This window comes from Zeus faber (assembly GCF_960531495.2).
Source record: "Zeus faber genome assembly, chromosome: 12".
Lineage (NCBI taxonomy): Eukaryota > Metazoa > Chordata > Actinopteri > Zeiformes > Zeidae > Zeus > Zeus faber.
The window spans coordinates 24077639-24100722 of NC_137196.1; the positions used below are offsets into that span (position 1 = coordinate 24077639).

At 45.7% G+C, this 23084-nt stretch overlaps 1 protein-coding gene across 3 annotated transcripts; it reads left to right on the forward strand.

Annotated features, from left to right (window-relative positions):
* Positions 1-11364: 11364 nt before the first annotated feature.
* Positions 11365-22599, forward strand: xirp1 (xin actin binding repeat containing 1). 3 transcript variants are annotated; one of them, XM_080010830.1, is made up of 5 exons: positions 11365-11498; positions 14033-14184; positions 14428-14469; positions 15181-19656; positions 20105-20243. In XM_080010830.1, the coding sequence occupies exons 4-5, from the start codon at positions 15181-15183 to the stop codon at positions 20105-20107; spliced, it is 4479 nt and encodes a 1492-aa protein (XP_079866956.1). In that variant the 5' UTR covers positions 11365-11498; positions 14033-14184; positions 14428-14469; the 3' UTR covers positions 20108-20243. The 3 variants fall into 3 exon arrangements, with proteins under 3 accessions (XP_079866956.1, XP_079866954.1, XP_079866955.1); XM_080010828.1 differs by having other exon boundaries at positions 15181-22599; XM_080010829.1 differs by having other exon boundaries at positions 11367-11465; positions 15181-22599.
* Positions 22600-23084: the final 485 nt, after the last annotated feature.

A 23084-nucleotide genomic window follows, 5' to 3' on the forward strand; every position in this document is an offset into this window, starting at 1 on the left:
AACTGCGCGGCTTGGTTCAGCGTCGTGATTTTGAAAATTGATTTTCGGAACAGTGTGTACAGTGTATTATGGAGATGTAGCGGGCCCCGTTGAATTTTTCCGCGGGGCCAGATGTGGCCCCCGGGGCCGGTTGTTTGAGACCCCCTGATACACATGGAAGTACTTGCGCTCAAACGTACTCAACGTGTTAAAGTAAAAGTCCTCGATTCCCTGAATAATATGCAGGATTTCAAGGATTTGGACCTAATACATAATTTATGAGCAATCCTAAATCAGCAGTTTGATAGACCCAGTTCCTGATATATATAATTATTATTAATATTATTTTTTGAGTGACTATGTTAGAAATGTTGTTGAGTGAAACGTAGAGATATTTGCTTTCAAATAAAGTGGTGGAGTGGAAGTGGAAAGTCGCTGCTGGTCTATGGGTCGTGTCTGTGAGGACGGACATCTGTTGGTAGGATGCAGCTTTAGGATGTGGCTTTAGGGGTTTGCCTCCAGTCTTAGAGAAGTCATCCGCCTCGATGTCTTATCTTTTTTTTTTTGTTTTTCTTCTTCATCCGAGTTTGAAATCGACGGCATGAAGGATGATTTACTGCCAGAAAGACGCTTGTCCAAGTTAGGGGATGGACGTTGAAGAGCTATACTTCGAAACCTACTCTCCCCCTCTACGTGTCTGCTGTTGCGGCAGCATTTGTTCAATAATAATTAAAAGCTTAAATATAAAGCGTTCACCGTCAGCTATCAATAGATCAAAGATCGTCGTGTTTTAGTCTGAGTGTGTGCGTGCGTGTGCGTGTGTTCATTTGTATTTTGTATTTTCATCTATTGAAAAAAAAATGACAGGATTAACATTCCAGTGTTTCTCCCACTGCTTTTAAAGATTATATTATTTTGAGAAGCAGATTTTTTTCTGAGTCCGTGTGTGTGTGTGTGTGCGTGTTTTCTGTGCGACGCATTGAGCAATGGTAGGGTGACGGCACATGATCAGAGCACTATGATGGGCTGCACAGCTATTTATAGCACATTTAAAAATGTTAAAAAATAAAATAAAGCGTGCTGTGCATGTTCACTCTTGGTGTGTTTTTGGGCGTCGGGGTGGCGTTGAGGGAGAAGAGATGAGTCACAAGGAAACCTTCAGAAACCTTCACGTTCAGCCTGGACTGTTTACCAGCAGCTCGGTTACTCTGCGCGCTCACAATGACACCGGCTTTGTTCCCTTCAGCTGACACGGCCTCCAAAACCGAGTTCCCGCCGCGCTTTCACGGCGGATGCATTTCAGACGACGACGGGCCTGACACGCGCCGCCTTCCCCGCCGAAATTGACGCGACCCCCGCCGCCGTCGACTCCACAATCAAAGCCCCCATTTTCCTCGACGTCGCCGATCACCGGATGAGCTCGGATCTCGCGCCCCCCCCGTTGCCGGGGACGCCGAATCATCAGGGCGGCGGCGGCAGCGGCGGCGGCAGCGGCGGCAGCGGCGGCGTTGGCGGCGTTAGCCTCGTTGCATAACTTCTCCTTAACCTACATTCTCGCTGCCTCTCAGGTTGCTGCCACCGGCCCCTGTGCCCCACTTTCTCGGTCAAGCTGCGCCAGCGATGGCCTACATACGCCCGCGCTCTGACGAAGTTTTTGACAAAGCTTGAGGCGTGTGGACGGCCCAGATCCCCATCGTTGCGTCCTCGGCGGGAAAGCGGAGGACGTGCAGAATCAGGAAGTGTCCGATAGCGTTGCGTAACGCTGCCCGCTGAGCAGGTGTTGGTCTTAAGAGCGGCGCGCTGATTGGCGGTGTAGTTTATAGTTTTATTGTATATTTTAGGGAAGGTTGTCCGGAACGCGTTTCCCAAATGACCATATTTGGGTATTGTTTTAAAACGTTCGATGCAGATGCAGTAACCTGTACCTTCACTTTTATACTGATCCCTGAACAATATTCTGAAAAAAAAAAAAAAAAAGAATTTCACCTTAGTAGACAGCAGGGGTTCACAAACTACAGTGTTCCTCCCAACGCTGCCTCTACTTGAAATATGCAATACTATTCTTTTCTTCTTGATCCCTCTGGGGGAAGTGAGTCCTCTGCCTTTGACCCACCCTACACCTGGAGGGTGCATGGGACCCACTCCAGCTCTTCTGCCGGTACCTTGGTCACCAACAGGAGTGTTAATCCCAACACACATGTCTTTGATTGGGGGGGAGAGACACCCACAGAAAAGACCTGGGACGGCCCCGGCATTTGAACCCGGGACCTCCTCGCTACGAGGCCACAGCGCCAACCACGGAGCCACAGGCTGCCAGTCAGCGGGTGGCGGCGGACGCGCTGAATGGATGCCTCTGAATGGGTTCTATTTTCATGGTAGAGCGAGTGCTTTTTTTAGGGCACACAATTCATTAGAAACACATCGTCATGGATTTTGCAACGATTTATGTTTGAACAAACACAGGATTTTTTTCAAACCGACACGCGACTATGAGGAAACCCCCCCCCCGGGTTAGGAATCACAAAAAAAAAAAGTCTTAAAATAGGCGCAGGAAGTAAAGCCAACAACCGTCTAAGAGTAGAAGTTTCGCTTGCTATCTCATTGCGAAACCTCTTTAATAGCGAAGCCTCCGGTTCTCAGACCTTCGCCGTGAAACCAGAGGCACTGTTGCGTCGGCGTTTGTTCCATGCAGACACGCGCTGCTCCAAATGAGTTCTGGTGTCATTTCTCCTGCAAGTCCAATCAGACGCCGGCTACGTCCGTCAGTCATACCCGGTGGAGGTCGAGGACGGAAGTCAAACCACTGAACGGTTTTTGCGGCGAGACGGCGTCTCTCGTCCTTCCTCTGTGACTGTTTTGTTCACACTGACTTGAAAGGTCATCGAATAAAAACGGCTCTTCCTGTAAAACCCTTCAGATATACACATTACTCACGCACGCAAAGTTTGGCATCGGGAGCCGCAGATTTTTTTCCTTTTTTCAGTGTTCAGCAGCGCTGATTTGACTCCCAGCCCGAGGGACGATGCAGATGTGGAAATAGAAGACGTCTCTTCTCAAATGGGGGGTAACAGCCATCACAGCCCCCCGGGGAACAGCCCCCCACCCCCCCCACATCCTCCCTCCTCCAGCAAACGCGGCAGCGGCTCCGCATCAGCCGACGCGGCGAGATGGGTTTCGCCGGCTCGGTTGGGGGGGGGGGGGGGGGGGGGCGGCGGCGGGGGTGAGCAAGAGATGGAAGGATAAGGGCGTCGCCCGCCTCCAGACGACACGGACGGAGAGACGGAGAACGGGCCACCCTCCGCCCTCCACCACCCCTCGTACGCCGTCTCACTCGCTCTCTCTGCGTTTCATTCCCCCCCCGACATCTTACTCTCTACTGTGAGTGAGGATGATCCATGCCCCCCCCCCCCCCGGTGTGTTGCCCCCGATCGACACACGCTGTGATGTCATATTTTGGAAGAGGTTGCCATGGCGCCGGTGTCCAAGCCTTTGTTGCCATTTTCTAGAAAATGGCAACAAAAGGAATTAGTGGAAAGACGGTGACTCATCACACGTACGCCGGGCGACTGGGCGGATGAGGGCAGAATTACGAGTGCTGTTCCCTTTTAAATGGGGCCCACGGCTCTTTTTTTACGTATTTGTTTGACTTTGTCGATATTTTAACATTTCTGAAAGGCTCACCGACACGCTCGGCAGTGCATGGGAAACAGCTCATGTCTTACCATTTACGGTCAGAAACTTGAAGGTTTCTCATGCAAACCATAATCGCCGCTGTTTTTAGCCGTGGATTATTTATCACCGTCTTGCGCCGTGGAGCGGCGTCTCCCGCGGTGTGATGTCATCACAAGCGGCGGTGACGCGTCAGGATGCGCAAGCCGCCGATCGAATTTGCCCGTGTACGTCACGTTGACGGCGGACGAGGGAGAAAAACAACAGCCGCTGCGATGGAAGAGGCTTCCCTGAAGTGGGAGTGGGCTCAATCAAGTTCAAGTTAAAGAGATTATTTGTCACATACACACACATCCTATTGTTTTCTCGGTGAAATGGATTTGCACATTTTAATAAAATGAACAAGCGTCATACATGGTAGAGAATGACATTTCCCGTCGTGTCTATTCAGTTCTATTTGACATATTTACTTTTAGAGATTCAACGTTGATTTTCATGTTTTGACATTACTGTATTTTCATTGTGAGTTCAAACCTTTACAACGATGTGTGATATTGCTGCTGAGGTCACAACGTTATCGCTTACAAGTCAATTTGAGTCAATTTTATTTTTATTTTGGAAGATGTTTGAACAGAGTGAAGCTGAAATCCAGGGTTAGGGTTAGGGTTTAGGTTTTTTGTTATTTTTTGGTTTGTTTCAGTTATTGACAGTCAAAAATGACTCTTGATGCGTTGGCACACTGTTTTTTATTATTTTCTTGTTATTTTATTTTATTAATTTTGGCTGTGTCAAATATAGGCAACCACTGCTGGCAGGGAGGGTAGAAATCCTAGGATATGAAAATAATAACTATTTAATATATATATTTGATAGGGTTAGGGTTAGGGTTACTTGCGCATCACAAACAATATATACCCATTATATAACCTATAGTTCAATCTGCGGCCTGGTACCACCTTGTTGAAAATGCTTTACTGCTTATTACTAAACTTAATATAATTTTTCTTTTTTAATAACCTGGCTGCAATAAATGTAATCTCCTTGCGTTTTAAAGAGATGTGACATTATTTTTTAAATCTGTGTACTGTTTTAGAACATTATGAACATGTGTCCTAAGTAAAAAAAAATGGTTTGGAAATGTAAAGAATATTATAACTATTATTATATAAGAACATTTCAGTTCATACTCCAGTTCATAATACTCCTCAATAAAACACAGAGTAGAAATAATCAAAGACATTTTGGAAGCATTCCGAGATTAGTGTTCTAGGTGTAGGTTCTTTTTGAAGTGCGTGCCAAACGTCTATCACATTGAGGTGAGCTAAGTTGAACAGCCCTGTTTTGAAAAAAAAAAAAAAAAAAAAAAAAAAAAAAAAAAAAGGAGCATCGGACAAAGACTTGGGGTAAAGGCACAGGTAATATCGGAAAGTATGTCAAAATATAATTTAAAAAAAAATTATTCAGCAAAAGCGATCCCCAATGTCAAAATAATCCAGCATACAAAATGTCTGGTGCAGTTTACTACCTGCGTGCACACTGAGTCCTACAGGCAGCAGAGGAGGCTCCTGAGGGAGTCAGGACGGAGAGGCAGGGGGATGTGCATGTGTTTATAACATATTTAAACTGTGTCTGATATAAACTACAGGCTCACAGACTAATGTTGAGCTTTAGTTTATAACGTGAGCTTCGATGCACGCAACCAGGGCAATGGATGCACGGTAGCTTTCAAAAAGCATCGCAAATGTCCTTATCGAAGTTGCGCTCGTGGGTCATTTGGAGGAATTTACATTTTTACCAAAAACAAATTGTCGCATGTCATCAAATGTTAAGTTATGATAAGCGGAATTGTAGTTCTTATTTGCAAGTTAGAACTTATTTGCAAGCCCGATCGGGACAAACTGCATTTCCACAGCGCAGAAGAAGAAGAAATGAAGGGGCATAAGATTCCCAATAAGATGTGAAAGTACTTATACAATACAATACTGTACTGTTTTAGTTAAAAAAAAAAAAGCATTTTTCTTTTTCAGAGGCTGAAGTTTTCCCCCAAATTGCTCTGATGAAGCACGCAGAGACGCTGACACACAGCTCGACCTCACCCAATAACACAGTAAATGGTGGAAAAACAGGGCCCAAGTTGCTATCGACACTCATTACGATTTTAGATGGACCGGCTCACATCGAAGGAAATAACAGTCTCCAGAGCTGTATTTGTGCTCCGTGCAGTCTGCACTGCACTTTACCCGGGATCTGTGCTTACGGCGTGTGCGCCTCCCTTGCCTCGTCTGCTAAGGGTTAATGCGCCGAGGGAGTTCCTCCCGCACAGAGGATCCTGCTGTTCCAAGCACTCGCTGTCACATGTGGCCCCATGTGAGCCGTTGCTGGGGCACACGGCGGAAGGAGACCTGCTCCATTCTCAGCTGCACAATCCAGTACTGACTGCTCTGTCTAGCGTGTCCAACTCCGCCCCCCCCCCCTCCCCCCCCTTTTTTTTGACTGTCTATTCCTTCTTTGCAGCTGGCAAAACACAGGCAGCAGAATTGGCCTCCGCCTTGCTTCTTGCAGGAGTGAGAAATTCCTCTAAAAAAAACCTGGCGAATTCTCCGCGGCAGGCATCGATACTGTATGCACAAGTAATGCAGCCGTCGAATAATCACCCCCACCGCTACGGATGGTTCTGCGCATGCACGCGCATCGGCTGCGAAGGTGCCAGACAAACAGTTGTGTGTCGCGCCTGTGGCAATACAGCTTGTGGATACGGAATTAGGAATTCTCCCCGGAAAAGGCCCGTAGATCGGGCGCTGAAAGGCTCCTCTGCGGGGTGTTTCACTCCGCTCTGCTCTATTCACAGAGCCCGTAAATAGTAGCGTATTGTAAAGACTCGATGAACCTGTTTAAACAAGAGGCATTGCACACCCTTTCACAAAAGGCAAACGGCCATTTGTCTTTCACGCCTTCATAGTGTCCGTCTTTGTTTGTTTTGTCGATGTGGTTCCGAGCCGTGAGCGGCTCCTCACAGCGATGTCGGTTTGGCCATAAAGTTTTCAATCTTGGATCGTTACGCAATCGATGTTTGAGATGCGCAGCGCGATGCAGGTCCCGACGCTGCCACCCGCGGCCGGCTGTCCGCTGGCTGTGAGAAGTAAATACAGTAAACATGTCGTTCTTATCGCTTCGTTCGCCGGAGGTCGTCATGGGCAATTGTGATGGGGGCGGAAAAAAGAAAATCAGCGTTCTTTTATTAAAATCAATACAATCCCAGAAGATAGTATTGCGTATTATTTATAGTTTATTGTGTGTTGAACTTGTTTTTTCCCCAAAACAGCACGCAACACTTCATCAGTTGCCGCTGGCCAACGGCAGTGAAAGATCTTTAAATCCTCGCTTTGTGACACAAGAATGTCGCACGCAAACCACTGCTGAGGATTCTGACTTCCCGTTCCAAACGCGGAGCCTTCGGGCTGAATCATCCGCCGGAAAAAGAATTAAGACGCGTTGTGATGTCAGTTTGGACAGGCATCTTTCACCTTGTCCTGCTCCTGGAATTCAGTAGTTTATCCGCCACACGGGCGGATTAGCACGCCGTTATCCGTCTAAGCACATTATGCAGCGCCGGTGTCTACCTTTATAAATATTCTGAACAAAAAAAAATAAAGAATTTGGAAAGGTATGTGAAGTATAGATAAAATGCTACTGCTCTGAGTGTTTGGCACCAGATAAAGTAACAGCAAAGCTATGCAAGGTATTCCAACACTGACATCTGACTTTGTCAGCTGTCATGGTTCTCAAGGCCCCCCCCCCACTGTCTCTGTCCCTGGTTCTGACCCCCACCCCCTCTACTACATGTCCTTATAGCACATGCACATATCTAGACTAATTAATACATACCTATATCTATATTTTACAGGGTATAATCTCATCTATTTTACTGCACTATTTGCATAAATGGGAAGAAATTCATTAGATTTATAGATGAAGTGGGTTTTGTTACATATATCAATGGGACCGGGTTTATTTTTTTCCTGGGATTTAATGAAACGATAAGATTTGAAATTACAGCTTTATGATTATTGAGCCCATGTCTCAGGAAGTTCCGTACGGGAGCCTGGAATCACAGGGTGCTGACGGAGGACTTTGGCCTCGAAGGACTGCTGTGTCTCGTGAGAGATTCGCCTGAATCACAAGCCGGGAGCCCAGGCAGAGATGCGCAGGTGACTTCTTCAGGTAGGCAGTGTCAATCTCGAGATTTCCCAAAATCAGAGTGGCAGCAGCCTCTGATCGTAACGACCATATCCGTGGCTCGGGTGTTTTTTGTAACTTTAAGATTAAAAGAGACACAGATTGTCCCCACCTGAAGCTGATGACATAGGAGCACAGTTTTTTCTGGGGAAAAAAAGGGGGATATAAGAATATTTATTGTATTGTATTGTGTTTGTGATACATAGGACAATAATCAGAACATTGTCGGGTTTCAACACAGTTTTATTCTTGTTGTCTCTTAATGCATGCAGCCCTCCGCAGTCTGAGTTTTACTACCTGAGCTGTGGATATCGTACACATTAACAGAGTCATATGACACATGGTGTGATTGAGTGTGTGAAAACACAAACACAGTTGAAACACTCTTATCTGGCTCCAAATAAAAGAGAAATAATGATTTTAGTATTTGTATGATACAGCCCCTGCCTGAATTTCAACCCATTCTCCAGATGCCGTTAATTGCTGTCACGTGATGAGAAATACCTGACAAATGAAAAATGAGTGGGAATGCAGTACGGGTATTATTCAAGTGAATTCTTCTTTAAATGATTGCCGACTTCCTCGAAAATGATCAAGAATAAGGACATTTTAAATGTGTCCTTAAGAATTCTAAGTACTACTACAATACTCCCACTAGTAGTACCAACATCACTACAATCATCACCAGCACTGCTCAAATGTCAGGAAATACACACTCCTGAATCTAAGTGCATTAGAGCAAATAACCAAAAATAATGAATTACCATACTGTTTTCAGTGATGCTGAGTTTTGCAATATATTTCTGTAAAAAGGAAAGAAAATCTTTTATTTTTTATTTTTTCACGGATCCGATTTTAAGGGAGACGCCATGGAAACACACACGTTGAGGAGGAGCCAGTCCCTGCGGAGTGTGTCCGTTCATGAGGGGTCATGGGTCATGCCAGTCACCATCCTGCAGACCAGGAAGTCCGTCTCTCAGCTGGTGCAGCAGTAAGTGCTACGGAGATCAGCGGACGCATACTTGAGAAGTTTGACAAACGAGGCCTAACATTTTTATTCCACTGGGCATTTATTGACCATTTCATTCATCACAGGTACCAGAGTTTGGGAGATATACGGTTCTCTGAAAATGAGGAGCAAAAACCCCAGGTAGCGCATCACTTTATTATTGATTATTCATTATAGAATTGTAACACTGTGACGTGTAAATCGATCTGTTTGTCATTCTCCGTTCCAGGGGCCTGTGGTGAACGGTCAGTGGAGGCAGTGGGACAGCAGGGGGAATTATCACGACGACCTGGGGCCGGTAAGAAGCTTCCCACTGTCCAGGAGCCGGTCCATGGACCGCCTGCCTCCCAGGGATCCTGCGGGCACCGGCGCCAGCGCCCTGCGCGCCCTGTTTGAGTCCAAGGCCCCGCCGCAGCACGACTCGTCCAGCAGCATGAGACTGAACGGCACACCAGGGAAAGACTGCGCCCCGGTGGTTTGGAGAGAACATAGCATGGGCAAGGCTGCCGGCAATCAGGTGTGTGTGTGTGTGTGTGTGTGTGTGTGTGTGTGTGTGTGTGTCTGTGTCTGTGTGTGTGTGTGTCTGTGTGTCTGTGTGTGTGTGTGTGTGTCGGAGTGTATACTCACATAAGTAGATGCGGTACATGTATGAATATGTATATATATATATATATATATATGTATATATGTATGTATGAAAACAAGTTGTGTGTTTTGCATTAAGCCCTTCAAAATATATCTTGATTGCCCGCATGCTTGAAGAATTAACTTCTGTTACACATTCTAAGAACCAAGTTGTTTTTCAACACCACCTCCATCTTTCTTCAGAGAATTGCCAAGGGAGTAAAGCAAACAACAGTAATTGGGCTCCCTGCAGCCGGACACCCATGTGGTGAGTAGTTTACAGGATCTGTGCAATCTGATTGGACAGATGGGACCGGTGCATGAGGTCACGTATGTCATGTATTTTCTCCCAAATACAGATCATCTGTCATCATAACCACAGGACCCTTAAAACTGTTTGTTATGAAGCTTTTTTTTTTTTTTTTTTTTTACTGTTTATAAAGTTTGTACCAAGTCTTGAAAGTTTGAGCCTCATTTAAAACGATGCAATCGAAATGGGCTTGGACTTTGCTAAATTCCTGGTAAAGGCTGGATCATTTTTCTTAAATCCTAAATTCACGATGTGGGTCACAGGAGGTCAATAAACATTAGATGAAAGTCACATATCCATATCCATCACCCTCTTGTGAAATGCTATCAGATCTTGAAAAAAAACAACACAAAATGTGACCGCATCAAGGAAAAAGCTTTTTATGGAAATTCAAAGTCCACTTGAAAAGAGCATTTTTTTCCCCCTTGTTTATACTGTGTCCATTTTTTCAAAATTTTCTGTATAACGTTGGCGCCCCTGTCAAATGACTTTTCCCTGACCAAATGCTGAGTTGATGTCACAAGCATTCTTTTTTTTTTGGGGGTGGGGGGCTTGACTGAAAACATACCCATCACTCTCCGTCGCGGCCATGGCCGTGGTCATCCAAACACAACCACCCACTGAATCAATCAATCTGAAGTCACTGCCGGGGCAGAGGTGTCATGGCTGTGGCATTTGGGATATAGAATATCGCTGAGACATTTAGACGGCGGCTTTAGAGCACCGTGACAAACAGTCAGTAGTAAGTCCTGTTTTTTCAGCCGTGGAAGTCTGAAGGGAGGGGTATATTTAAAGATCTGGATCCAAACGGTGGTAGATGCATAACTATGTGTTCGGCACACGCTCTCGAGATAGGACCGGGGGTGGCGGTAATCACCGCGAAACAGACCATGGCGCTGCGGGGCCACGGGGCTCCGCTGGCGTAGGGGCGACACACTTTTAGCCGCAAAATCGCACGTGGCTCTTCCAAACCCCCCGTCACTGTTCCGGTTCGCCCTGACTCATCCGCGGTCCGAAGCAGTGAGGTGGACATCCATCTGAGGTGACCTGACTCGAGTTTCCTCGGTTTGTTGACAGCGTGGCCTGCCGGCGACGGTCAAAACAATGTTTGAAGAGCCCGTCATCGTAATCAAAGCGTTTGGCTTATGGAATGGGATATTCATGTTCATTCATAAAATTTCATGGGGAAGAAGCACTTTGGCGATCTCGTCCGAGCGCCGCCGTGCCGGCGTACCCGCACCGCCGAGGACTTTGGTTCCGTCTTTTATCCCCGTTTTTCCTTATTTCCCCCCCAACTGAACGCGGAGTCACATCACAGAGCAGCCCCCACCCCGGAGCCCGTTATAGAGCACTGACAATGTGGTCCTGGGAATGGGAGGTAAGGGGGGGGTGCCCCCAGTCCCCCCCCCAACCGGTGACTAAAGGAGGCGATTGACTCAGCCGAGTAGCTGCCGCCAGCCTCCCTCCCAAAATAGTCGATCGCTTTCCACTGGGGCAGCGGCCCTGATAAAAATCAGCTGCCGCCGAGGCCAGGGGAGCAGAGGGAAGTGACAGGCAGAGCGAATCACTGAGATAGACGCACACAGCGGAGCGGCCAGAGCCTCTGAGGCCAACCACGCTTTTAAGGGACACGTTTATGTGAGTGAGCCCCGCGCTTTATAGAACCTTCATGTGAGTACGGCAAGCTAACGTGAGAAAAAAAAAGGGTCCATTTTTTGTAAATCAAATTCTTATTCTTACCGCTTCTTCCTGATAAGGTTGTATCGTTTTGTTGCTATGAGTTTGAATCGAACTGATGCAATTTTCCCCAGTAATTTGTTGTTTATTTGTTGTGTTTATTGTATTAATTTAAAATTGTATTTATTTCATATTGTGGGTGAATTATTGTGATGGTGTACACATTGCCGTTAAGGTCACTCATACAAATTTATATAAAACTATTTTATTTTTTAATTTCTTTTCCAAAAGAATAGGAAGGGACTTTAGGTTGAAAATGATCAACTTTAATGTCGGAAAGGACAAGAGAACGTCCAACCCTTGGCAGGGCGCCAACGTTTATGACCGACGGTTCTGTAATAAAGATAGCCAAGGTCATTTTCCGGATGGCCTAAGTGGCTCTCGTTTCTCAGCTCGTAATCCACGGATATGCCTGGAATGGGAGGTCAGAGAATGAGATCAGCCGCTTGAGTTCGGTCTTTCTATTGTTCCAGTCATAACTGCACCCGATGCATTATAAAGCAGAGAGAGAGAGAGAAAGAGAGAGAAAGAGAGAGAGAGAGAGAGAGAGAGAGAGAGAGAGTGCATGTATCAGCTGTAAATCGACCAAATCAAAGTGTTTGTTTTCATTTATTTGTATTGTCTGAGATGAGCTTTCATTCATCTGTTCAGAATGAGGCCAGCGGCTGTCTTTGGCGTACTTTTTGGGAGGTCCCGCCTGTGTGGTAGGGGGCCACCTTTGGCATGATGGTGGTTTTCATTGCAGTCTGTGAATGTGGCTGCAATCATCAAGCAGCTGATAACACTAAAGGTGGTGGCTAAGAACAAATACCAACTGCATTTCCCAATCATTTGGACAGCTGTCTGCGGGCCAAAAGCCCTCACATTTCCGTGCCCCTAATAGCTCCACTCCATTCCAGCAGAGGTAGGGGAAGAAGAGGCCGGCGAGAGAATCCACCAAGCCCTAATAGATGTTCAGTTGAAATTGCCCTGCACTTCAAAAAGCCCAGGGGAGCTCACGGCTAAATGAGGAATAACTAATAGGATGTCTGTGAAGGAAATTCGCAGACATCTTTGACATCCTCGCAGACATACCGGTCTTTCAAAGTGACGTGCAAAATTACATTTTCCCATATCAACTACAACATCAACAACGTTCCCTTTTCCAGACGTCATTCGTCCTCTACGAAGTTGAATTCTATGGCTAAATGTTTCGCTCGCTCATATTGGAAACATGTTTTCAGTGAGCGGCGGTGGTAATTGATGGGTCTGACCTCCGGGTCTTCCGGGCTATAACTTCAGCGGAGCGCGCATGGCGCTCTGTCGCCTCATTCTCTCTGTTCACCCAGCTATGAAAATGCTTTAAGTCCAGGCTCGTGAGAGGCGCCAGCTTGCTGGTCTATCTCTTTGTCCTGTTAGAGCTTACTTTGTGAAAAGGCAGCTGGGTTCAAATGTGGCCATTAATCACAGCTGGTTGGCCGGTGCGAGAAGCCGAGCTGCTGACATCTCAAACCGGGGCTGATTTTAGGCTGTTTTGAAGCTCATAACGTGTGTGGACGAGTGTCCAATATTCCTGCTTACTTGGGGTTTCCCAGGCTGAGCGTTATTTTGCTGATTTTGTCGTTACAAACAGTAACCATACGACATATTTCTCTCCCGGAAAAAAACAAAATCCGCATTGACTGCTTTTGTCTTTTAAATGATTTCACCCATGCCTCTCAGACTGGATGATTTATTTTTACCAGAAATTTGACTTGTGTTGCAGCCCTGGGTTCGGTCATGCGGCCTACTTTAACCTGGGGTCATTTATTCACATTTTCCATGGTGCCGGGCACCGGCATTCCTCTGGTCAGGTGTTGACAGCTTGATGGTCGGGAGCTCAAACCAAACAATGTGCAAACAATCAGGGGTCACTCCAGCTGAGCAAGCAGTTGTTGTTGTTTTTCCCCTCCTCTAGGGTTTCACGGTCCATCCATGGCATGCTGTTTGTGGAGAATTTCAGCAGCTGGAAAGCCGTGATGTGTGTTAGGTCTCACAAATCGTCTGGTTTTATTTTTGGCTAAAATGCCGATCCTCAGAGCGGTGTGTCTGAAGTGCTGAATAAATGCACTCAGGTCCGCAGCTTTTAACGGACATTGTTTCACTTAGTCTAGAATTAAGTACGTCATGTTTTGTACGTTTCTCCTAACCGGCAGCAACAACGGCCGACAGCAGAAATTCCGACATCACTAAAAATACTCTAGTGCTATCATTTAAGGTGGTGTCGCTGACACGTGATGCACATCTTATCAGAACTCTGCTTTGCATACCACGGGATAACAGCAGATCTAAGTCTTATTTGTGGGCCAAAGCACTTTCCATTTACTACAACGTAAACTCAAAGAAGTGTGTTCACTGAATGCTCCCTGGATTATTATTTTCTGGTTTAAAATGTGTTCATATAGAACAGGAATTGCCGTATCACATTTATTTGGTCTCCTGTATCGCAGATGTCAGGAAGACTCGCCCGCTGACTGACGGAGACGACGCCGCAAAACAAGGCAGACGCATCGGGCTCTCGTCCACCTCGGTGAAAGACAGATCAGCTCTCTACCTTTCAAGGGCGGCAGCCGCGGGCTCCACAGGAAACTCAGCCCAACCAGTGAGTTCCTGACATATCTCCCATTCCACACAGTGATGCGGTTGGAGAATGACTGCTGTTCTATAGACAATGGCGACGAGTTGAGCCATTGTACCTTTAATCTGCTGCATTCTGTTGATGTACAGGACACAGCAGATAGAACAATACAGTATATGGCTATAGGACTATATAATACATAATGTAATGATTACCTATGGAGTCTGCGATGTTAATAACACTTTTATTTATTTTGTGTCTTGTTAGGAATTCATCGGACTTTCAGGACAGAGGAAAAAAGCCAGCAAGGTACCGTGTATGATTTACTGTGCGTGACTAACATGATTGCGGTTGCTGTTCCATGTGTTGCCGTGTCTTTCAATGGCCTATAATGCACTACACTTAATTACATAATTACATAAACAAGGCTATGACCACGAGCATTTACACTGAAGTGAGAGAATTAAACATTTTGACAATTCCTGATAGCAAAAGTAATATTTGACATATAGTATTTCCATTGATGCTCCTCCTTTAAAACGTCCAATTCAACGTTTAATAATTCTATCTATATATGTAGTATCTACAGCCCATGTCATAATAAAAACACCAAATAATCATATCAGGGAACAATATAGCTTGTTTTTTTATATATATATTGTCCTTCCTCATTTCTCAGGCATTTCATTAAAATCATTTTTCAGCAGTGATTTTTCCCCAAAATAAGAGTAGTGAAACACAAACCTTTCCAGGACCTGATCACTTTATGAGTACCTTATATGTAGATACAGTACATGTACAGTCTACTAACAGCGATGAGGTGTTGCTAACCCTGGTGAAATAGAGGATGGTGTGCTGTGAAAAACATGAAAACGAGCAAGCAGAAGAAAGGTAAAGTATAGCTTCACTTACTTAATGCATGCCAATCTAACAGTATTTATATATCTAACAATACTGCGTCTGATGACTGAACAATGAGAATAACACAGGCCCCCTCCCATCTTTGTTTTCCATTTCAAGATGGCCAACGTAGGCAAACAAATCACGGTTTCAGACACACCTCATGAGGACGATGACTTACCGCCTCCTCCGCCTCCCCCCGTTCTGACCCAACCTCTTGACAACGAAGGGGCTTCTCCTCTAAGCGGCCTCCCTGTGCCTCCACCCAAGGAAACCTTTTCAACATTCTACCAGCAAAGACAGAAGAGTGAGCTGAAGAGGCTCTTCAAGCACATTCACCCAGATCTGCGAGAAAACCTCAATGATGCCGTGGACGATGAGCTTGTTGAGGCGATGCAGTCTGAAACCATGCACGCCTCGGACGCATACCAGGCGGAAGTGCAGTCAATGAGGTGGATATTTGAGAACTGGACACTGGACAACATTGGGGATCCCCATGCGACCAAGAAGCTGATGGATGAGGAGGAACTGAAAGGTGGCAATGTCAGAGGCACCTCTTCCATGTTTGAGCACATCGAAACTCACCCACAAAGGGCACTTGCTCGACATCAGACATCCATCAGAGGGGATGTCAGAACATCTACATGGTTGTTTGAAACCCAGCCCTTGGATGCCCTCAACAAGCTAAAAACCGACGAAGGTGAACTGGTCGAAGCAGTGTTGAAAGAACCTGTCCAGGGAGGGGACGTGAGGGGGGCCCGTCTGCTGTTTGAATCAAAGCCGCTGGGTGACTTTGGGCGCTGTAACTCCATTGAAGACTACAACTTCTTGAAACTGAAGTCCGAGCTCCAGGAGCAAAAGGGAGACGTCCAGAAGACCGTGAAACTCTTTCAGACGGAGCCTTGCTGTGCCATCAGAGACAACAGCGGGAATATGCATGAGATTAAATCCATCTGCAGGGAGGAGATTAAGAGCGGCAGCACCAGCACTGCACGCTGGCTCTTTGAAACCCAGCCCTTTGACATCATTAACAAGAGTTCAGATGAAGTTAAAATAATACGGGGTATATCCCTGGAAGAAGGCCAGAGGGGGGGAGTGGACAGAAAGAGGTGGATGTTCGAAACACAGCCGTTAAACTTGATACAAGAGGGCATGGAACAGGTGGACAGGTTTGAAGGAACGGCGGGAGAGTGCAGCGGAGAGGCTGATGTGGAGAACACCAGGAAGCTCTTTGAAGCACAGCCCTTAGCAACACTAACAGGAGACTCCAAAGAGGGGGGTTTGGAAAAAGAAGAAGTACTTGGGGGAGACGTGAAGACGTCTCTTTGGCTGTTTGAAACTCAACCCATAGAGACGCTTAGTGATAGCTATGAGGTTGGATGCCTGCAAAAAATCACCCTTTCCGAAGGCGAACACGGAGCAGTTAAAGGCAAAAAGCAGATATTTGAAAACTACAGCACAAATAAGGGCATCTCAGTCAGGGAGCGAGAGATTGAAAAGGGTGATGTAAAATCTTTCAAACATCTTTTCGAGACGATTCCTCTCAGCAACATTGCTCATGCGGACGACATGGATGATTTGAGGGAAAAGAGCATCACGGGAGGGAATGTGAAAGGCAACAAAGCGCTGTTCGAGACAACTCCCTTATATGCCATAAAGGACTGCTCTGGGAATCTCCATGAGGTCACAACAGTCAGCCGAGAAGAGTTCATCAAAGGCAATGTTCAGAATTACAAATGGCAGTTTGAGACCAAGCCTTTTGACCAATTTGCAGATGGAAGTGGAAATGTTGAGGTCATTAAAGGGATTACCAGAGAGGAAGACAGCGCTGGTGATGTGAAGATGGCAAAGTGGCTTTTTGAGACCCAAACAATTGATGGAATCCATTCCAAATTCAATCAGAAAGAGGTCAATCATTCTGCCGCAGCAGAAGACCCTCAAAAAGGTGACGTGAAGACCTGTAGGTGGTTATTTGAGACACAACCAACGGACATTTTGTATAAATCAGAAACGCTTAATGACAAAGACACCATTAAAAGCTCCAATGTCAAGTCTTTCACTTGGCTTTTTGAATCACAGCCGCTCGACAGCATCAAAGATGTTGAGGAGCAAAATCTGAAGTTATGCACCATGAAGGATTCTTTTAAATCCGAGGTCGGTGTCAAAACAGTGAAACGTCTATTTGAGACGGAGACTTTAGACAGCATTAGAAAGGAGACAAACTCAGAACAGGATGCTAGATATGTTAGCCAGGTAGACGTTCAGTCTGGGGATGTCTCACGAGTCAAGGAACTTTTTGAATCCCAGTCCCTGGATGAAATCGGCTCAGAGATGGCGACGGCATTGAATGGACAGGATAAAGATGAGCACATTCAGAAGGGATCGGTTCACAAAGTCACATGGATGTTTGAGAACCGTCCCATCAACAAGATCAACGACAAGGACGATAACGACACAGTCACAAGCAGAATCGACGGTGTTGAGGGTGGTGATGTAAACAATAAGAAGTTTATATTTGAAACCTTCTCGTTGGACAAGATCCACGATCAGCCTTTGGCAGAGACGTCCGACTGTGCGGAAAAGCCTGTGAGCAAAGTTGATGTCAAGTCTAGCACCATGATGTTTGAGTCTCAGCCACTTTATGCAATTAGAGACAAAGAAGGCCAGTTCCACGAGGTAACAACTGTGAAGAAAGAGGAGCTAATGACCGGCAATGTAAGGGGAGCTAGGTGGATGTTTGAAACGAAGCCTCTCGATGCCATAAAAGCGGATAATGAAGTTTATGTGATCCGAGCTGTCACCCAAGAAGATATCAAGAAAGGAGACGTCGAATCAGCCAGATGGAAGTTTGAAACGCAGCCTTTGGACTCCTTCGCCAGCCACGATGAGCCTTTTGTCAGGGTTGTAGACGAAATGGGAAGCAGCTACGTGCAGCTCAACAAACAGATTTTTGAATCCGACCAGTCAACCAACAAGAAGTATGTGAGAATGGTCAGTGTTACCGATGTCCAGCAAGGTGACGTCAGGACCTCCACTTGGCTTTTTGAGAATCAGCCCATTGACAGCCTCAAAGGGGAGCCCCAGGATCAAAGCATAGTAAATACTGTCCTCAGAGAAGACAACCAGAAAGGGGATGTTAAGCGCAGCACTTGGCTGTTCGAATCACGGCCACTGGACCAGATCAAGGAGGCCGATGACACCACCGTGCACAATGTTGAGGAAGACAGACCAAAGACCGATGTGAAGAGCACTACCTGGCTGTTCGAAACCACGCCGCTGGACAAAATCACAGTCAACAGTGTTGCTGAGACTCTGAGCTGTCTCCATCAAATGGCGCATGTTCACTCAAGTGGCATTATAATAGAAGCAAATGGAATAAAGAACGTCACCATGGCAAAATATCAACTTGCCAGCGAAGAGGGTATTCAAATACAGAATGAAGAGGTTATTGAGGGAAACATCAGAAACATAATGTTACAGTTACTATGCAAGCCATCACTTCAGCCTCAGATTACTCTCCTCAGAGAGATGGCGAGGGGTGAAGTCAATACCACAGTAGTAGAGCTCCCAGCCAATCGGCCATTATCAGGCATTGAGGTGGACAGGAATCAAAGAATACAAAACATTGTTCAGGTGATTGATGGCTTACTTGTTCAAACCAAACCTTTGAAAAAAGGAATCATAATGCAAGAGACCACAGGGGGACAGGCTGAGATGACCGTTTACTCACTTATTCACAATTGTGAAAATAGAATTGAGAGTCAAGATGTAGAACGGGGTGACATTAAGTCTGCCATTGGAAATCTCTTAGCTACCGCCAGTCATCAGAGGACTGAATCGTTCTGTAGGATTGATGAAAAGGAAAAAGGAAATGTGAACTTATACAAAAGTTGCATTGAGAAGGGAGATCTTGAATACCTAAAGAGCCTTCAAACGGAGTCGGTGGAGGACGATGAAAGTCAGTGCCTTTCAGCCAAAGACGAGATTGAAATAGTGCAGGGAGATGTTAAAGAAGCAAAAAGAAGCCTTTACAAGCAAAAAGACCAGGTCGAGAGAACCATTTCTGATGTCCTGCCAGGGGACGTAAAGAACGCCAAAAAGGTTTTTTCGTCAGAGGGTTCCTGCGACGTTGATAATTCAGTCCCAAGGGAGGAAATCATTCCTGGCAATATCTCATCGGCAAAGCAACAACTTGCAGTAAAGCAACCTATGTTTGTTGAAAAAGAGGAAGTTGTTAGTGGTGACATCAAAGCAACATTGCAGTCTTTAGAACGTGCAAAGCAACAGAGCATGTATGTGGAGCGGGAGGTCATAACACCAGGAACAATTTATGACATGGATCTGTCAGCACAAGGACCCGAAATGGAGGGAAACCAAAGCCAAAAGGAGGAAATTATATCTGGAGACATAAAAGCAGCTAAAAAGTCCCTTGAAATGGCAAAAAACCAAAGCCTGCGCATGGAGCGTGAAGTTATTGCTCCTGGAAAAATATACAATGTGAATGTCTCAGCAGAAGAGCAATGCTCCTCAACCGAGACGCAGACCACATCGAGCTCTTCCTCCAGAGGCCAGCAGATCAGAACAACTTACAAAAAGGTCAGTGATGCCGTGAAAGATGAGAAAAGCCATGCCACATTTCAGTCTTGTCAAGTGGATGAAATGTCACAGAGTGCGGTTAGATTGACTTGTTGTGCACCAGATGCGCTGCCACCTTTTGTAAAATCTGAGTGTGATGTTCATACGTCGGAGAATGAGACAGAAACAGAGGTTGTCAGGGGTGATGTGAAGGCAGCGATTAGGTCACTGCAGAGTGCTGCAACAGAGCAAAGGCTCCCAGACAAAGAAGATGTTGTGCGAGGTAACATGCGGTTGGCTCTGCAGTCCCTTGAGAAATCTAGTGTAAATGTGTCCAAAGGAGACTTTAAAGCAGCAATGATATACAGGAATTCAGGGAGAGCTTGTTCAGGAAGCAAGAGTTTTCAAAAGCAGAGTGTTGTAGTATCTATGCCTCTGTCTGACAATGAACTGTCTCCTTCGATTTCAGTAACTTATGAAGAGGCACCGCCTTTCACAACACAGAACACAACACCAGACCCCGTAGCAATCCTCAGTGGAAACCCCACGCCCCCAAGTTCTGAAGGTGTAACAACTCAACCCCCCGAAAATACTTGCGAAAAACCAAAGGACCAGAGACCAGCTCTTCCACCAAAGCCACAATGGACAAAATCAAAAGATGTCAATGGACAGAGCATGCGACCAGCTCCCAAAGTTCCTTGCCACACCAAAAATAGTGAACAAAACCCTGTGGTTTCTGAAAATATAAACCAAAGTAATCAGTCCCCAGTATTATCCTCACAGACCCTTCAAGAAAACGCCAAGGATAGCACAAGGATGCCAAACAAAGGGACATTGGATGAGAAATGCCACCATAAATTGACTCACGAAACAATACAAAGCTCAGGCTGCATCAGTGCTACGAGTGAAACTCCGGCAAAATGCTTAAAGACCGAAGAGATGAATGCCAAAACGAGTGCAGCAATACATAAGGATGAGATATCTGAGTCTCATGTTGAGAGGAAATCCCCCTGTTCGCCAACCACCGGGCATAGCAGTGAAATGGACAAAAACGTGATCCATAAAATAAATGCAGCCGAGGAAATACGGATGTGCATGGAGAGCTATGCAGAAGATGGAAGAAAAGACTTGAACGTGGGTTTTCAGGTTGCTCTGGAGACCTTTGGAAGACGAGAGAAGCATACTGCTGACACTGCCCCGGTTTTGTCCAAAAAGGTCAAAGTGGTGAATGATAATTCCAGCCAAGAAAAAGAGCACGAAAAAGCAACCAGACTGAAGGAGAAATCAAGAGCCAACGCTCTCAACCAACAACACTGTGACCACCAGTCGCAGAAAGGAGCGGCCCACATTCGAGCCGATACATGTCCGATCCAGCAAACTGTCTGTCTGGGAGAACAGCAGAAGCCTGCGGATAAAGTCGTTTTGAGGAAGAAGAGAGCAAAAGAGACGGAAGAAGAGCGGATCCAGCGGCTCTCGGTCCACAAAGAGGAGATCATGAAAGGGAACGTCAAGGCGGCGATGGAGATTTTTGACAATTTAAGAAGGCGAGAGGAACTCAAGACAATCTTGTCGCAGGTGCAAGAGATGGAGGGCGAGACCAGCGAGGTAGATGTCGGCTCTCTGAAGACGCTGTTTGAGAACGTCCCCACTTGGATGGCTGTGCCGAGTCGAACCGCCAAGCAAAGCAGCAAGAGGGAGGGAAGCAGAGTTGAAATGGAGACCCGCGACGACGACATAGAGAGCACGTCCTCAGTCGAGACGGCATTCGAAGATCTGGAAAAGGCAAGCAAGGAAATAATAAAGCTCAAGGAACAGACCTTGGCCAAACTCATCGACATCGAAGAGGCAATTAAAAAGGCCTTGTACTCTGTCTCCAATCTGAAATCCGAGTCCGACATTGCAGGATTATCGGGACTATTCGACGAGTCCTTGAAATCCGAACAAAGTGGCCAAATTTCCAACAACATCAGGAAAATCAGTATTGTGTCCAGCAAAGCCAAACCGGACCAAAACAAGGAGACGGGCGAAGCGATTCCAAAGGGTACCTCCGGGCGATCTGAAGGTGCGGTGACAACGGTGCACAAGAAGCCGCTCGTCAGACAGTCCAGCGCCCCGTCCTCCCCGTCGTTCATCTCCATTCACTCTGCTGCACGGAAGCAGAGAGAACAACCGCAGCCACCCATGTCAACATTCAAGTCTCAAACGGAAGGCAGTTCTTCTAATGGAGCCAATGGCGACCTTGGCCACGTGCCTGCAGCTGCCGAGTCCCCGGGTAATTTCCACAGCCCGACGAGTCCACGGCGCAAGGTCAGCGTGCTAGAGGTGAAAGCCATCCCGGAAGCTCCCACGGGAATAATCGGCACCAAGACTGTCAGTGAAACCTACGAGGAGACGGATAGCTTCGGTAATTCATTCATGTCCTCCAAAACGTCAACGTTCGTCACCAAGCAATCAGACAGTAAATCCTCCCCGTTGTTTGAAGTGGTGGGTAGTCCCACTAGATATGAAGTGATGACATCCCCCTTGATGAGGAGATCCGGTCGCCCTTTCGCCCAAAATGTGCCGAAAAATGCTAAAGACGAAGAGACGGTCACAGTAACATTTAGCCAACCAATGATGGACAAGCACTAAAATGGCACTTTTATATTTTATCTAAAGAATAGTTATCACTTTTATGTACTTTTTAAATGAATACATGTATTTAATGTAGCTTCTGTCATTTGTGTCATATTAATTATTTTTCCTCTCATGAAAACATGACAATGTTAACTTTAAATACTTTAAATAAAAGACAGATGTGTTGTGGATTTTATACCCTAGCTATATTGTAAAATGTTAAGTTCTTTTATTAAATATCAACAATACAGCAAATTTGTCCAGTAGAGAAAGCCAAATAAATGTGTTATGATGTGCAGGAAGTGATTATTTTATAGTTTGAAAATAAAAATCACCATGAAGCCCCAATCATGCATTTTTGTTGAGTAACTAATTGTGCACGGACCATCAACATTTGTAGCACGGATTTAGAATACTACATAAGAAATGTAATCCATAAGAAATGTCATGAACCAATAGGAATATGCAAGGATTGTGCCTTTTTTCTTATTCAATTATGTTGGCAAATTTTCCAACTATAATGATAATACAGGTAGGCTTTCATTGTGAATATATTGCTGTGTAATTAGTAATACTACACCATTAAAATGCAACTGCAATTTTTTTTAATAGAGGATAAACTGGAGCGAGGAAGTGGAAATAAAGAGTGGAGGATATTAAATTAGGATGTTTGTTTTTCACTAAATTAAAATATTTATCATTATAGTTCCAGTTACCCTCCAAGGAAATATGTTCTGCCTGTTTGACTCCGGTTTATCCGATGGAGAAAATGGTGGCCAACAAGCTCATCCTGCATAATAACTGTTTCTGCTGTAAACACTGTAAAAAGATAC